The sequence below is a fragment of the Bombus fervidus genome, chromosome 4, assembly GCF_041682495.2.
Source record: "Bombus fervidus isolate BK054 chromosome 4, iyBomFerv1, whole genome shotgun sequence".
NCBI classification, from domain to species: Eukaryota; Metazoa; Arthropoda; class Insecta; order Hymenoptera; family Apidae; genus Bombus; species Bombus fervidus.
In genome coordinates this window covers 1,279,889-1,297,134 of record NC_091520.1, presented here as the reverse complement: position 1 = coordinate 1,297,134, position 17,246 = coordinate 1,279,889, and the positions used below count along the sequence as shown (strand labels likewise).

At 31.5% G+C, this 17,246-nt stretch overlaps 2 protein-coding genes across 7 annotated transcripts in view; both read right to left on the bottom strand.

Annotated features, from left to right (window-relative positions):
* Window positions 1-3,420: 3,420 nt before the first annotated feature.
* Window positions 3,421-17,246, bottom strand: part of Twin (CCR4-NOT transcription complex subunit 6-like twin) — a 185,820-nt gene continuing 171,994 nt past the window's right edge. For all 6 annotated transcript variants that reach the window (XM_072001097.1, XM_072001094.1, XM_072001096.1 and 3 more), the window contains 6 exons: window positions 16,603-16,915; window positions 10,679-10,830; window positions 5,631-5,861; window positions 4,056-4,233; window positions 3,828-3,967; window positions 3,421-3,714 (listed from right to left, as the gene is read on the bottom strand). In XM_072001097.1, the coding sequence (XP_071857198.1) occupies window positions 3,638-3,714; window positions 3,828-3,967; window positions 4,056-4,233; window positions 5,631-5,861; window positions 10,679-10,830; window positions 16,603-16,901 (1,077 nt within the window). In that variant the 5' untranslated portion in view covers window positions 16,902-16,915 and the 3' untranslated portion in view covers window positions 3,421-3,637. The remainder of the gene's footprint in view (window positions 3,715-3,827; window positions 3,968-4,055; window positions 4,234-5,630; window positions 5,862-10,678; window positions 10,831-16,602; window positions 16,916-17,246) is intronic.
* Window positions 6,738-8,202, bottom strand: Yip1d1 (Yip1 domain-containing 1). Its single transcript, XM_072001099.1, has 2 exons — window positions 7,881-8,202; window positions 6,738-7,811 (listed from the first exon to the last, which is right to left on the bottom strand). Exons 1-2 carry the CDS (start codon window positions 8,074-8,076, stop codon window positions 7,252-7,254), a joined length of 756 nt encoding a protein of 251 aa, XP_071857200.1. The 5' UTR covers window positions 8,077-8,202; the 3' UTR covers window positions 6,738-7,251.

Below are 17,246 nucleotides of genomic sequence, written 5' to 3'. Positions count from 1 at the left end.
GCTAATTGACTAGACTTTTTGTTTTAATATAGTAGAAGAAGTATTGTTTCATATGTATTAAAATGAAATATTGCTAAACAAGAATGTTGTTAAACAAAATAATGTAAATTCTAGAATGTTTGTTAACTGCCTTCATTATAAACGTCTTATATAGTTTTTTTTATCACATATATCAATTGTTAATACTGTTACATCTAATTAAATTGTAAACAGTTGATTTCTTTTATATACACACAAATATGTATGCCATATCAGTGATCAGAATTTTTCAAGCACGGATATGGTATTTTTCCGATGTTTTCAAATTGTTTACAAAATGTTGATAATCTTCCGATGTATAAAATATGTCATTATATAAATTTTGTGTAATAGCATTAGGGTAACATTTATAAATTTCATATATGTATATCAATTATACAAATGAAAATGGACCACTAAATTTTTTATAAGAATTCATCGAACTGTTTAAGACATATTTAAGATTTTTGTAAGAGTGCTGCTATCTTTATTTTATAACAAGGGATACTATGTATATATTCTTAAAACAAGAAATTATATGAAATTGTCGATGCTTTTTACAATCTTCTTTGTATTATAGCTTATATGAAAGCACATTAGCGAAAGTAGTGTTACTATATTGAAGAACTGCGGTTCTCGATTTATTACATAGTATAACAAAGTTAAATATTAACTTTCATTACATAAATTTTTGATTAATGATGCAATTTTTGTAGTTGTTATGTGTCAGCCAATTAATGTTCAATTTTTTGATATTCTTCTTTTTTTCTTTATTACCTAAATTCATATTTTTATACATTCTGAGAACCATAGTACTTCAAAGTACATACATAAACTCTAAGCAAGAATGTGATATTGATCATTAATCCTTCCGAGCTTCTATTTAACAAAGCTATTTTGAATACTATGGCATATGGCATTTGTGTCAGCCAAAATGCATGAAAACACATGTTGTTATCTAATGCTTTCATCATTATTAAAACAAAGGACATTATGTATTTGTTTTATTAATGCTTTAAATAAATCATTAGTTCCTCTGCCTTGTTTTAATATTTCCCCAACAAAATATAATTGCTATAAGAAATATATATTTCGTTCCTGAAATATATCTTGCAAATTATGAACAGAAATTTAGAAAGATACCTACTTATCTGAATCTGTTGAATGTCAGAATGACAAAATAATTATTTGAAATAAAATGTTTCGAATATTATGCTTGTAAGAAAAATTTATTTTTTGAAAATAGCAGATATTATAAGGTCTAATATCGATTCCGTTTCACATAAAAGACACAGATATATTTTAAAATAAAAATATTCAATTGTGATTTAATATTTGATATTACTTGAAGATTAATGATTATTCTGACAAATTTTATTTTGTTATAAGAAATTTTATACTATGTAGCAAATAATAAAATTTATAATACTAATAGTACATTAGAAAGAAAGATATGCGGAAGTCAAAAGCATTTAATATTGATATTACCAAGAAAATTGCGTCAATTGAATTTGAAAAAGTATTAACATCAGATATCATTTACTTCATTCATATCATGATAAGTTTTAAAATTGGATGCAAAATTTTTTAAATAAGATAAAGAGAAATTGGCTCGAAATTATGAATAATTATCCTAGCATATTTTGTATGTATGTTCTATTATCGTGTGTTTATTTGTGAATGCATATACAAATAGGGATTGCCACTTCTATCTTCATTAATTAAAACTATATTGTAATTACCTACTTTATACAACATTTACTACACACATGTCTTTGTTAAACTAATCGTTTACTACTTGCATAATTCAGTTGTTGCTTTTGTCAAATGTGAATAGAAGACAAGCCCATTTGATAGTTTTCATTATGAAAACTATACAGTATATCGGTAGTGCCGTTTTGTTTATAAAATGTGTAGGAACACTAGTCATTATAAATGCTAACAAGTATTTAGGTACATCTAAGCAACCTTTACAATTGCTGAAGTTGAAGATCTTACTTTGAATTACTGCTCTTCGTATACACGTTTTGTATTTAATTACATAAAAAATAAAAGTAGCTTGTTTTTAATGAAAAAACTAAAAGCATTATCAGAAAAATATTAACGTTTTGGAACCTATTATGTATACATATACATATATATATAAATATAAATATATATATACGAATATATTATATATATAAATATATAAATATATACGAATATATTATATATATAAATATATATTAATAATATAAGATTATTTAAAAATATTATTATTATTATATATATTATATATATTATATATATTATATATATATTATATATATATTTATTTATTTGTATCAATAATCAATAATTAATTAAAAATAATAAATTTCTATATTTGTTATGATGATACTATGTAACATTAAAATATGAAAATGTTTCAATTGTAATCTTCTATTACTATTTGAGGCCTACTAAAATATTTATAAAACATTTACAAAGATATTATAACATTTTTTGTGCAGAATAATAAAATGTATTATGATACAATAAAATATTACGTTGATGATAAATGAAATTGTATACATTTTCCTTACAGAAACAGATGTTGTATGAGAAATAAATGGATAGAAATTTGTTCCAATCTTCATTTTTGCGTTGAACTATGTTAGATAAAAATTATAAACGCTTAGTAAGTTCGCTATTACTGACTCAAAAAATCATTGTATTTAATATAACAATACTTACAAACCCTGAAAATTTAAAGAAGAAATATATAATACAAAGTAAGATTAAAAAAAATAAGTTTTGCTATACAATTTAGATTATATGCAACTGAATTAACAAGTAGTAAATTAGTATTCGTTATTTATAGTAACTGGAACTGAACGTCTAATGAATGAATGTCAACTGATTTTCAGGATACTGTGAATGATGAACATCATTACATTATTATACTTACAAATACACTCGCTACAATATTATCTATTTACTTATATAACATTATCATTCTCAATATACGTGGCCAATAAGAACAGATTTGTACTTGCATTGAAATCGTTAAGTTAACTCCAATCACTTCGCACAGCCCAGTATAGTGTGTATGTTTTCATATTTTTTGTTTTTGTTTTCTTTAAAAATACAATTTCTCATTGGATGGCAGCATTCTTATCAAAAAGTTGGCTTGGAGAATGTTGTAATGACATTTAGGAAGAGATTAGGGATTTTCTAGTAGATACTAATTTGTTAATAAATATGTGAGTTGTTCCAATTGTTAATGTGAATATCACAGAGGCTTGATCGGAATATCTTTTTGTAGGAAAATAGGTATCTACATATTACGATGGTAGTAAAGATTAAAATACTCTTAATATGGGAAAGTTAGTTCTTAAAAATGCAATACACTATACATGGGCTAAACGCATTACAACACACCTCCCTTCACCTGGTCATTAGAATTATTCATCAGTATCTAATAACTTGTGTCGAATGTGCGGTAATATGGAGTATTTGTAACATTCACTATTGAAGTAACTGTCGACTGCGAGTGATATTGCTAGAGCCAGAAGTAAGAGAAAATGTGATGGGGATTTCTTTCTTATTATCTTTTGTTATTCCCTTATATTTATTTGGGCCTAGATCGCAGCGGTTGCTACCTGCGTGAGATCAATCCATTGCTTGTTCCTACTGTTGGTGTCATTTCAAGCTCTACTAATAAAGGAAAATGATCTGAAAAAAACAGTTAATTTATATTTAATATATAAATGTCGATTATATTTTGTAGAAAGATTTCATTAAGCTTTACGAAGCATCATAGAAATTTCGTTTCTTTATTGTCTTACCAGATGGAACGTGTGGATGTGGACAACCAACTACTTTATGTTCTTTAAACCAATCTGCACTTAGAGGACCTAAAAGTCCTAATGGTACCATACTTTGTTTCGAGTAGAAAATGTAATCTATTATACCTTTGAATTCGAATCTATAAGAAAGGGGAGAGCTGGGATCTTATCTTCCATTCTATATGAAATAAAAACAAGGTATTAACATAACGTATAAGTAAAACTTACGTATAATTAGTGTAGGGCATGATATCTTCACTATATGCAGATGCAAGTTTAAAAGAATGAGTGAATTCATTAGGTTTATCGCAACCAGAGATCTTCTGTAAGCATGATTTATAAGCTAAGTCTTTAAAGTCACGGTGATCAGCCGCTACTCGTCCCGAAGTAAGAAATTCAATTACACCTAAAAAAAAAAAATATTTAAATAAATGTAAAAAGACAAAAAATATCAGATATAAATATTATCACATTATGTAATAAAAATATTATTTAATATTTGAAACAAAATTAGATTAGTCAACCTAAGTGTTTCAATAATAAAGGAAAAAGGGACGAAATCAACGTATTATTTATAAATGTCTTATTCGATTTTATTATGTTACGATTATAATAATCGACGCTGCGAACAGATCGATCCCCTTATTTCAGTTGGGATAATAGGGCTGGTTGAGTTGGTATAACGCTGCGGTTAACAGGTTATAATATATATTTTATTTCCAACAACTGATTTCACTGATAATATAAATGTTCGGAGATGCTCGTGGGTTAGGCTACGATGTCGAATTGTAATGTCTTCTACAATCAGGTTTAAAGTGTTCGACTCGTATCGGTATTAGCCACTTATCGAGCGGCGACTAAATTTTGATTCTTTTGCATTTACATTTACATTTTACAATTTTAAACGATACTCTACATTTTAAGATACTCTATATATTGCGTTAGCCTGTTCTGATTTTTCAGCAAATAAGGAAGCCATACATTTTAATATACTTGGTTGTTCATACAATACGATATGTATCGGAATTTTTCTTTTTACTGATTTCCGTGCAATATACAACGAACTATTTGCAATTAATGCTTTGATTTTGTTTAAACATTTTCGTTTGATCGTCGATGGAAAATAGTGTCAGGGAACGCGAAACTCAAGTATACGAAACGATCGCTCGCTTTTTTCTTATAAAAATTATTATATCAAAGTAACAGGCACTCGAGAGTGCCATAATTTAGGCTTCTCTCGGTACTGCGTCCCTCGGTAGAGTCGTCAACGAAGGCGAAAGTTCGAGAAATATGTGTATTATACATACAGTCTATTAAAACTTTAATCTTATAATTTAATCTTACTTTAGTAAACTTTACGAAACTTTACTAAACTCACGGTAGCCTTTTAAGAGTTTCAAGACGTTCTTAATTGAAGTTTTCTTCTCTAAAGTTAGCGAATTATTTGTGAATAGTTCTATCAGATAGACAATCTTTTCTGTGGACATCACACACATCATTTGGTGTTTCAGTGATACCTTTTTCTGGTTGAAAAAGAAATCTTTTAAATCTCGACAATGTATTCTACTTTCTACTATATCTAAAATATTATCCTGAGAAACCAACCAATCGTAATGAACGTTGTTTCGAAAGACACGTGAAGAAAACAATCTTTCATCTTTTTCGACGTGTTCAAATATTGCCTCTCCAAAAAGTGCAAGAAATCGACCTTTTCGGACAATTCAGAGCATTTTAGAAAATAAAGTATCGTGTAAAATTGTATGTAAAGCTAACGTATAAGATATAAATGATAGTATAGTTTACCGGAATCAGGTAGAGAATTGAAGTCACCGCAAAGTAATAACTGAACATTGGAAGAATCAGGCTTGTGACCAGGTCTGAAAGACTGGCCAGCTTGGTCCAAAATGGAACGTAATTCATTACTGAGCATCATTGTCTGTATTAATTTAACGTCGCAAAATTCTGGATCCCAATGAATATGGGCCGTGCAAACTAAAATCGGTTGTTGAACTTGTGCTGGATCAGATGGAAGGCCTGAAAAAATACCAAATAGTATTGCTTTACTTTTAGTGAACATAATTTAATGTCTCGCCGAATATTTGTAAATTTTATTCAAATGATTTGATTAAGAAACAGCTGATGAATTATGGATATTAAAATCATATATTAAATAGTAAATGGCAAATATTTGTAAAATATAGTAATAATTAATTCCATAGATTTTAATACGTATTGCTAATATGATTAGAGAACAGTTGTGGACATTAATTATAATTATTATTAATTATTCAATGTAAAGCAAATAAATCAATTAATTGAACTAAATAATATTATATTAAATTTATAATGTCGTGTACTTATTAGGACAGGATCGAATTTTATGATGATTGTCGAATAAATTAATCTTGGATAATAATTTATTTCAACAACGGATACCAAAGAGGGAATATTACTACTGACCGAAAAAATATTAACGCAAAGTTGCGGTTATTAATCAATCTGCAAGAGGCGAATAGTAAGAGGAAAATAACAAGAGAAATATTTATAACACAAAAGAATGATAATGCCTTTTCAGAGAAATAATAAACTTGAATTTATTGTTGAGATAATCTTTTCATAATCGTTTTTCATTAAATACGATATTTATTTCATTACATTAGTATTTTGCAAGAAGTAACTATCTATCTTGAAATTCAACTGAGTTTATATCACTATGTTCTAACTACAAGTTTAGGGTAACTGCTAATTAATTCTATTAACGCAATTCTTTCTTCTTGTATATGAAAATATCATCTAAATCGAACAATTATTAATAATTAATGCAGAAGGAAGACATTAAAATTATATACACATGTGTGTTGTAGAAATTTGATGAATTACAATAAAATATTAAACCATAATAACTATGTATAAGTTATATACATAAGTTTTATTTTTATGCACATCTCATTCTTTGAAAACATATGATATTTGATCCGTCTGATTCAAATTTATTTACTTGTACGATTTTATAAATTACACTAAAGTAGTGGAAATGATAGAATAATCTATACACGATCTAATATCACACTGATATGAAAGATGAGAACAATAGTTGGTTATTGTACAATTTATTTAAAACTTATAAAATAATGGAATAACTTATGGTAATATATTCAGAAAATGTATTGTACATATGTGTAAATTACATTATTACAATATATAAAATGTCACATTGATACATTTTCAGGATGAGATGCTTTAAGTAACAATACATGTTTAGCAATGTATTGATCTTTATTTGTAATTGATAATATTGTATAAATGTGATTGTATATTTATGTGATTCAGCACACAAATATATCATTATGTTATATATTGCATTAAATATTTAATCATAATGAGTAGCTTTATATAAGAAGATAGCAAAAGTATAAAAATTTTGCTAAAATATTATCATCAATGTAAAAACACCATAAAGGAGAGCACAAGGATATGCAATAAGAAGTCGTTGATTTTCTTCTCCTGACATAGTTGTAAGGAGCCTAGATGCAGATAAAGTTGACCAAGCAACTGCAAACATGGCAAGAAATAAGCCGATCGGGCCTCGCAAAGTTGTAAAAACACTTAGACCAGCAAGGACTACTACAGGTAATAAGCAATAACCTAACACAGATGCCACAGAAGACAATGTGATATTACTAGAACTGCTCATTAACGATTGCAGGATATACATCAAAATGCACGATGTTACAGCTAAACCGTAAACATAACCGAAATGTGCTTTTGAACCAGCTAATAAGAGAAACCCGGCGAGCATTAAACAAAATGCTACCGGTCCAGCTAAATCTGAATCCTGAAGTAAATAGTTCGCATCGTCTATTTGCGCTTTTCTATGAAATGGATTTAATACAGCTAATGTTTTTTGTAATATTCTATCAGGATCGATGCCCAATTCTTCTAACAGAGGTGGTTCTTCTTCTTCGTCTACAAATCCAGCTGATCCTAAAATATTGATTTCTCTAAGACCATCTTAATTGAAATCTGTTTTAAAATTATTTTTACGGTACGTACCACCAGCAAATGTACTTTGAACAGGATCGAGAACAGGATAACCTTTTTGCGCGTATGCATAATCACCAGCTTGTTGATCATTATATGTTTGAAATTCGAATTGTTGGTTAGGTTGATCAAAGCCAGCGGAATCAAAGTTATAGTGGCTTTGAGGAGATTGTCCCCAATAATTTTCTTGTCCAGTATAACCAGACATTTGTGTTTAATATCTTTTATAATATATAAATTTATTTCTTTTTAATTCGAAATTGCACCAAAATTGTAACTGCAATTGACACATTCACATAAGTTACTAGGTTATGAAGTAACAGTCTACTAGTTCTTGCGTTTGCTACATGATGGCGCAGTTTGAAATAATACATATCCCAGTCGATAAGCGGATAACAACACAGCCGATAAAAATTAAAAAATTATCGATATCTATAACGTATATCGATTCATCAATCGATATTAAGTTATTTGAAAGCTATTTGAAAATCAAAATTGCCGACTTGACAATTTTTGTCACTTGTTACTTATTCGAGTTAGAAAGAACGTACAAAAATTTCGAAAGCTTTTTAGAAAGTTGTTAAAGGTAACTGCATTTCCTACATAAGTTTGAAATATACTTTTATTATACCAAATTACTAATTCAATTATGTGTAGCATCTAGAATCTAGAAGTATTTACACAGTAGTTGTATAAATATTTATACTTATACATATTACTACATAGATCATTTACTAAACAATTGAAATTAATTCGTATATTTAACATAGTTTCATTGATATCTATTTCCATTACCTGCACACCTATTTTCCTCTCTGACTGTAATTTTTCATACATAGCTCAACAAAATTTCCATGAATTGGATGAAAAGGGGGGATTCAGGTCTAATTTTATTGACTTTCGGATATCTTGTAAAGAGGACAATCCTAAGTAACATGTTCTTTGTCCGAGACTTGGGACGATCATGGTTCAAAAGTTACGAGAAAAAGAAAATTGTACTTGTTAGGTTACGTTCACTTCGATATAAGTAGGTTAGGTCTAACCCACTCTAGTTTTCTTATTTACCACCGAAACCACCAGCGAGATGGGGTTCCCCAGGCCGAATTCAAGGAATCTGCTTCTCGGCATCAACCTAACTTAGCCGAACCTAGCCATACCTTGACACGACATATTAGGATCGCAATCCCATTCAAATGCATATGCAATTTCATTTTTAGCCACTTACATTCGAGTAAATGCAATACGACCTGTACAATTTTCTTTTTCTCGTAACTTTTGAACCGCGATCGTCTCACGCCTCGGATAAGCTGCACGTTACTCAGGGCTCTCCCTTCTACGATATATTCGAAATTCAACGAAATTAGAGTTGCGGATAAGAGATGCCCTTTTCCCACGTTTTTACACCACTCTATACCGATAGACAGGGGAGCGTAGTAGATGTGGTGTCCCTAGCTACTAGCTGGACACGTAACACGCGCAAGTAGTTATATTTTGAGATAGCCTCTACTCGTGAGTTAATACGCTCGTAAAAAAAGTGGATCGTGTGACATGTAAGGGGACGTTTGCTAGATGGCTACCCGAGATAGGATTGACATTCTGGCATCTCTGCGTCATGAATTATAAGGCTGCTCGCGTATATGTAGTCTACGAACTTGTGCCACTTCATCTTCTTCAGGTGATACGAAACGCGCTCCTCGATTTATGCTAGCACGACTATGACTCGCAATTAATTAAGAAATTGCTCCTATATCGAATACTGTCTACCAGTATGTTTTGTTGACTGCTTTTGCGATTCGAACACCTCTGTATCATGATCAAATGCCATTCGCTTTTTAATATGCATGTTTGATTCGCTCGACTTTGTAATGGTCTGCTTGTTACGATTTTGTAATTATATCTAAGGCAGTGACAGGTTTACAAGTTCGTTCGTACGAAGCTAATATGATTAATTACATGGAAAATATACATGATTATATTTCTCGTTCACAGTAATATTTAGTTTAGAGCTGAGACCTGTAAATCAAATAATAGCTTTGCTTCTAAAGCAAAATTTGTCCCACTACGGGCATAATGCAAATACTTAAACAAAATCTTCTGAATAATAGAAATAATAGAGTTTCCTTGCACTTAAGGGATACATGTTTAATACGTAGGAATATTCACGAGAGCATGCGAAGATTTCGAATATTTGAAAGACAATGTTTTGGTGAAAACAGTTCTTCTGACTGCAGCAAGAATTCTCAAAATTACTTTGAAATTTTGAAACCGTTCATTAGTGAAACTTCCTTGACAAAGAAAAATCGCTGATACTAAATTGATATGATTTTATGATCCAGGAGCGAGTGTGCTGAAAGTGGCAAACCGTGTGTCAAAATATACGTATACAGGGTGTTCAAACGAAGATTGATAGAAATTTAAAGAGTAGTTCTACGAAATTGAAATAAGATGAACATGAAGAGTAAAAATATTATGTTTGGGTTACAACCATTGGAACATTCTGTTTGTTGCAAAGAGAAATGTATTGCATGTACATATAACACATACACAGCTGACACGTATTTCACTCACCTCTTTTGTTCTAATTATTTAAAATTAGCTATTTTGTTCTATTTATATTAATATTAGCTACTGTAATATTAACTTTTCAGCAATATGTACTGAAATTAAATTACAGTTTCATGATAAATTTTATATATTTGCAATAATTTGGAAGTGTCCAAATATTATACTTGTGGACGATAATGTATGCAGTAATCATAATAATATTTGATCCATTTATTCATTATATTTAGGCTCGTAAGATCACTCACCGTTGTCCCAAGCAGCTTCCTTGGTCCTAAGCAGGGCAGCCAATCCAATATTATCCTTTGGCATTACTCGATTTAGCATGTTGTCAGAACCTTCCGCATTTGCCATTGCCAATTGGTTAAATTCGACTAAATGCTCTTTTATTAATGTAAATCTGTCGGAAAACAAGGAACAAATGGATTAGAACGACACGAAATTGTGTTTCACTGTTAATTTCGTAACAATAATCTTTTTCGAATTATAACAGCAATTGAGATATAGCATTCTTTAACTTGATATACTTTACTTATAATTCTCTATGAGAATTGATTGTAAATAGTCTACCAAATAAGAAAAAAAAAAAAGAAAAAAAAGAAAAAAAAACTTGATATACAATAAAAGTCAGCAACGAGGTTGTACGCTTCCTAAAAACGAGGTCCGTGTAATATTGACACGCCTACACAGCCTCGTTCATGTTTCTTACTATTAATTTATGTTTTATGATCTTTTCATACTTTTTTCAAAAGATTTCGTCCCTTTAAAATGTACCTGTACTCATTTTTGAATATTACTGTATTACACGATATCGAAGAGTGTAATACAGTGGATGGAAAAACAAATTCATCGATTATGACGAATTAACGCCAACTTTATCGTATAATTGTATAATAACGTGAATGTATTACTTTAATTAAATTTAGTTAAGTCGTATCGCTTTATCATATTTCAAGTTGTACGAACGTGCCTATAGAATTAGCGAATTCGATCGCTACAAAATTAGTATGCTTCTGTTACGTGATACAAAGGACTGATCGAAGAAATCATTTTTCTTGTTGATGTGTTTGCATAAAAATTCCACGAGTGATTAACGAAACTCAATTTCGTTGAGTGAAAAAGAAACTTTGCAACTTGGATACGATAGTCAGAGGATTTTCGTTGGCAAACTTATAAGAAGGCGTATCACGTACACCATGTAGAATACAGATTTCTCTCGCTGTTATGTGCAGCACGTATAGCTGGCCAGTATATTCTTCTCTGAAACTCCATTACAAGCCATCATCCCTCTTACGATCTTACAAGAACCTCTAAACAACATGGAAGCAACGTTACCCATAGATATCGAGTAGGCGTCACGTAGAACACATCAGCGTTTTTGCAAAAGCTGATAATGAACGAAAACAGATTCGCAATTGTTCAGTTAGTCAATTTTAAATGGCACAGCTAAACGGAGACTGACGAATTCAAAATAAGTAGAGTGGAGACCGATCGATTACATACAGTAGCGAATGAAAGAAAATTTAAATCATTTTTTTTTATTATTTAATTTGTACTTTACAATTTGTCCAGCTGGATATTTGGTAAATTTTTCTAAGTTAATTGCTAAATAACATGTGGATGGCTACCCCCAGTGGGATACGATCTTTGATTTTGACTATTTTATTTCTTTAGTGAGGTGAGTGAGGTGTTTTTTCGAACAAAAGTTTTTCTTCATTTGATTTGTAGTTTACAATTTGTCCAGCTGGGCAGTTGGTAAATTTTTCTAGCTTAATTGCTAAATAACATGTGGATTACTACCCCCAGTAGGATACCATCTGCGAATTTGACTATTTTATTTCTTTAGTAAGGTTAGTGGGGTGTTTTCTCGAATAGAAGTTTTTTTTTATATAATTTGTAGTTTACAATTTGTCCAGGTGGACATTTGGTAAATTTTTCTAACTTAATTGCTAAATAACACGTGGATTGCTACCCCTAGTGGGATACGATCTTTGATTTTGACTATTTTATTTCTTTAGTGAGGTGAGTGGGGTATTTTCTCGAACAAAAGATTTTTTTTATTTAATTTGTAGTTCACAATTTGTCCAGCTGAATATTTGATAAATTTTTCTAACTTAATTGCTAAATAACACATGGATTACTACCCCCAGTAGGATACCATCTGCGAATTTGACTATTTTATTTCTTTAGTAAGGTTAGTGGGGTGTTTTCTCGAACAGAAGTTTTTTTTTTATATAATTTGTAGTTTACAATTTGTCCAGGTGGACATTTGGTAAATTATTCTAAGTTAATTGCTAAATAACACGTGGATTGCTACCCCCAGTAGGATACCATCTGCGAATTTGACTATTTTATTTCTTTAGTAAGGTTAGTGGGGTGTTTTCTCGAACAAAAGTTTTTTTTTTATTTAATTTGTAGTTTACAATTTGTCCAGGTGGACATTTGATAAATTTTTCTAAGTTAATTGCTAAATAACATGTGGATGGCTACCTCCAGTGGGATACGATCTTTGATTTTGACTATTTTATTTCTTTAGTGAAGTTAGTGGGATGTTTTTTCGAACAAAAGTTATCTTTTATTTAATTTGTAGTTTACAATTTGTCCAGCTGGACATTTGGTAAATTTTTCTAGCTTAATTGCTAAATAACATGTGGATGGCTACCCCCAGTGGGATACCATCTTACAATTGTACATGATCTGTTGTTCTAGATTATTGTCAATCAACGAGGGCATTGTTTCTTCCTTTTCCATGATTTTCTCCCAAATGGATGAAAAACGAACGAATCTTCAAAGGACCATTTTGCTTAGTTTATACGCAGTTTTACGAAGCTTTGACGTTACAAAATTAACGACAGATTAAAATTGACGACAGATTGTACATGAATCGACAAAGGTACACGCGTCGATTGCTGTAACATAACACGGAAGACGTATTAAAAGTTGGTGGAAATAGCGCAGAATAGTTTGTGGCATCAGGAAGAAAGTAGGAACTCGTTAAATAACGGTGGTCTTTCGTCCTTGCAGAGATTAGATTGTTAGTCTTACATTGGCATCGCATTTATTATACGACTGGGATTTTGCGGCCGAGCGGTGAATTAAGTGTATAAAGTGGCTGACAGATGCAACGGTTGCACCGGCCTTTAAAGAAACTGCGCGTTCTCTTACAGTCCATGCTGAATGTAGTACCTTTCGTTGCGCGTTAGCCGTTAACAGAGCCCATTTGTGCAGCAGACCATTTCTGTCTCGTATCTTGTTATCCCTTGAGATGCGAGCGCAGATATCTAATATTTCCACCACTCTGCCCGTAGCTTTCAGTCTTCAGTTACAAAACTTAGAATGAGTTTCACAGGGTTAATACTGACCCACGATACACTAATACTATTAAGCTGTACCACGGCTTCTATGAATTCCCAGTGAAGATATAATTAACGAGGCTGGCTGCGCTATAGTCGTTCCAGATTTCATGTCGCCTGGGACTCATCGACTCTATGCTTTTTCTATCTGTCCAAGGACCATGCATCGGCAAAGCAGCTCGTTAATCGATCTCATTTAACGTCGTGATTCTCAACCAGTATGCCCAGGAATTTTTCAAACATGCGACATCTGATTATATCAGTCACTGACTATTTTTTCTCTTAGGCTTTAGACTGTCGAAGAAAAACAACGATAACTCGTGTGAACAGCCTGTTTTCCAATATAATGTACGCTGTGGGAATAAATCCGCGATAGAAGCGACAGGTATATTTTTATTCTGTACTTTTGATTTAGTTTTGCATGTAAAATAACTATCTGCCAATTGTCCATTTCTATTTAATTAAGAATTAGTGAAGTATACGTAGATACAAATAGTTCGCAAGTTCGATTTTCTTAGAGTTGAAGTTTCCAAGGCAATTCTGTTATTCTTGATCTTTGCCTTATTTCGAGTCACACAATCTTCCGTTGTATCACAGATTTTCGTGTATTCCACGGTGTATTTTTGGCGTGCCGCAAAATTTTAACAATCACTCTATATGTGCCATGAAGCGACGTCTGACAACTTTTTTTATTTGTAATACGACAGATGAGATTCAGCGCAAAACGATGATATTATTGAGAATATTCTGAAAATTACATAGCATGTTTGATTATGTTTTAGATGAACAACGACCTCGAAATTTATGTTTGAAAAATGTTTGCGTACGTAACATCACAAATGAAACTCAACGCGAATCGACAGTATTGTTGAGAGTACTCTGAAAATTACATAGCATGTTTGATTATGTTTTAGATGAACAACGACGTCGAAATTTATGTTTGAAAAATGTTTGCGTACGTAACATCACAAATGAAACTCAATGCAAATCGAGAGTATTGTTGAGAGTACTCTGAAAATTACATAGCATGTTTGATGATGTTTTAGATGAACAACGACCTCGAAATTTATGTTTGAAAAATGTTTGCGTACGTAACATCACAAATGCAATTCAACGCGAATCGACAGTATTGTTGAGAGTATTCTGAAAATTACATAGCATGTTTGATGATGTTTTAGATGAACAACGACCTCGAAATTTATGTTTGAAAAATGTTTGTGTACGTAACATCACAAATGCAATTCAACGCGAATCGACAGTATTGTTGAGAGTACTCTGAAAATTACATAGCATGTTTGATGATGTTTTAGATGAACAACGACCTCGAAATTTACGTTTGAAAAATGTTTGCGTACGTAACATCACAAATGCAATTCAACGCGAATCGAGAGTATTGTTGAGAGTATTCTGAAAATTACATAGCATGTTTGATTATGTTTTAGATGAACAACGACCTCGAAATTTATGTTTGAAAAATGTTTGCGTACGTAACATCACAAATGAAACTCAACGTGAATCGACAGTATTGTTGAGAGTATTCTGAAAATTACATAGCATGTTTGATTATGTTTTAGATGAACAACGACCTCGAAATTTATGTTGGACAATTTTTTTCAAATGTAATACGACAAATGGGATTCAGAGCGAAACATCAGTATTATTAAGAGTGGAAATTGTATATAGTATGTTCGCATATTTGGCATTATTTAACACACTTAAGAAGCACTATACGCGAGTGAAATAGATCTAATGGCTACTGGTAATAAATTATATTCTTAGCATGTAGCTGTGCAGGTGAGAGAACTGCTGCATTTTGACAAATAACGAGGAGGAAATGCCAGGTAAGAAATTTCTGTTGTGGTAGATGTGTACGCCAGTTGTACAGTTAACAGTTGCTACGAAGTTAATTGTATTTTACGTATTATGCAACGAACGTGCCGATCCATCATTGTCTCATGTTTTGCTAATTAGATAACTGTAAAGATGGTGAAATATGTTCGAATTTACGCGTATCACGGAGCGTTCGTTTTGTACATCTACGCAAAACTGTATGTGCAGCTAAGTACAACTTATAAATTACCACTGTGAATAGTTGAAAAGTACTAGAACTGGAGTTTGCAATCGTTTAAGGTCTTGATGTGTCAAGAAATGTTGGCAAGAGAATAATTATTTTAGTTTTTACGTGGTTCTAGTTACGTAGATTGCGTTACATTTGCATAAAATCTTGCATTGTGTTCATATAAAATGCTTTTCGGAATTCCAATATTTATAACGAAATAAAGATAAATTTAAAAAATTTGCCATTTAATTATACAAAGATCAATATGAATTCCAATTTATATTATTAAATATAATTATTATTATACAGATATTATTCGAATTAATAAGAATTTATCTCTTTATCGTAGCAATGAGAATTTATAATCCTAAGTTACGCTTCAGAAACCATGGACAATTTTTCTTTCCCAATTTTATTTCCCTCCTAGAACTAATAGTTTTCTGAAAAATCAATTTTCAAGGAGATTAGAAATTTCAACTTTGGAGATGTTCTACTTAGCAACTCGATAGGTGCAACGGTAAAAGCGCGAAACATTTGCAAGATGGAAAATTTGCAATTTTGTTGAAAATTGATTTCTTCGAAAACTGTGGGTTCCGGGAAAGGTAGTTTGCAGATTCGTGTTTAGCTCGCGAAGAATCGGCTACCGAGTGTTGTAAAATTGGGAAAAAGTACAAACTCGTCGAAGAGTGTAATTTTTTGTAGATTTACTCGTTAGTTTTCTACACAAAAGTGGATGGATCTTAAACAGTGTCGTACTTACTTTGCTGTTCTATAAAATATGGCGCAACCATCTACGTATTTACGATCATTCTCTGCCATCGTCTTCGCCCGAGATTTTGGAGAAAATATGCCATCGTAGCCATCGTGCTTAAGTTCCGGCAGGAAGAAATTGTAGAATTGGTCCGTTTCGACCTCCTGCAGACTAATTATGTCCGCAGCGTAATGTCGAATCTCATCGAGGATCCCCTTTTTCCGGTACTCCCAATCGAGCGCCCAGCTTGGACAATAACCGTACATTTGTCGAGTCGCGTACTTGTCGCATAATACATTGTAACACATCACTGTGAATATACCTGGAACAAAGACAGAACCACTTACAATTCGGGAATTTTACAAAATTAAAGTCAAAATATCTTTTACGATAATCGCTCTCGCGAACGGATACTTTCATATTTTTCTTTTTATATAAAGAATAAAAAGACACATCGACTGATAAGAAAGATTAATAATACATAAATTGGAATGTAAATGTAAATTTAATTAGAAGGGAGAGAGTATCTCTGTAAGGTAGAAATTTGTTCAAAATTTGACTACTCATTTAACACGTTCGTCGCTCAGCGTGATTCTGCTAAATTTCCTGCGAGGTCCAAACGCGACCGCCGATACGCAGAACGTAAATAGAAC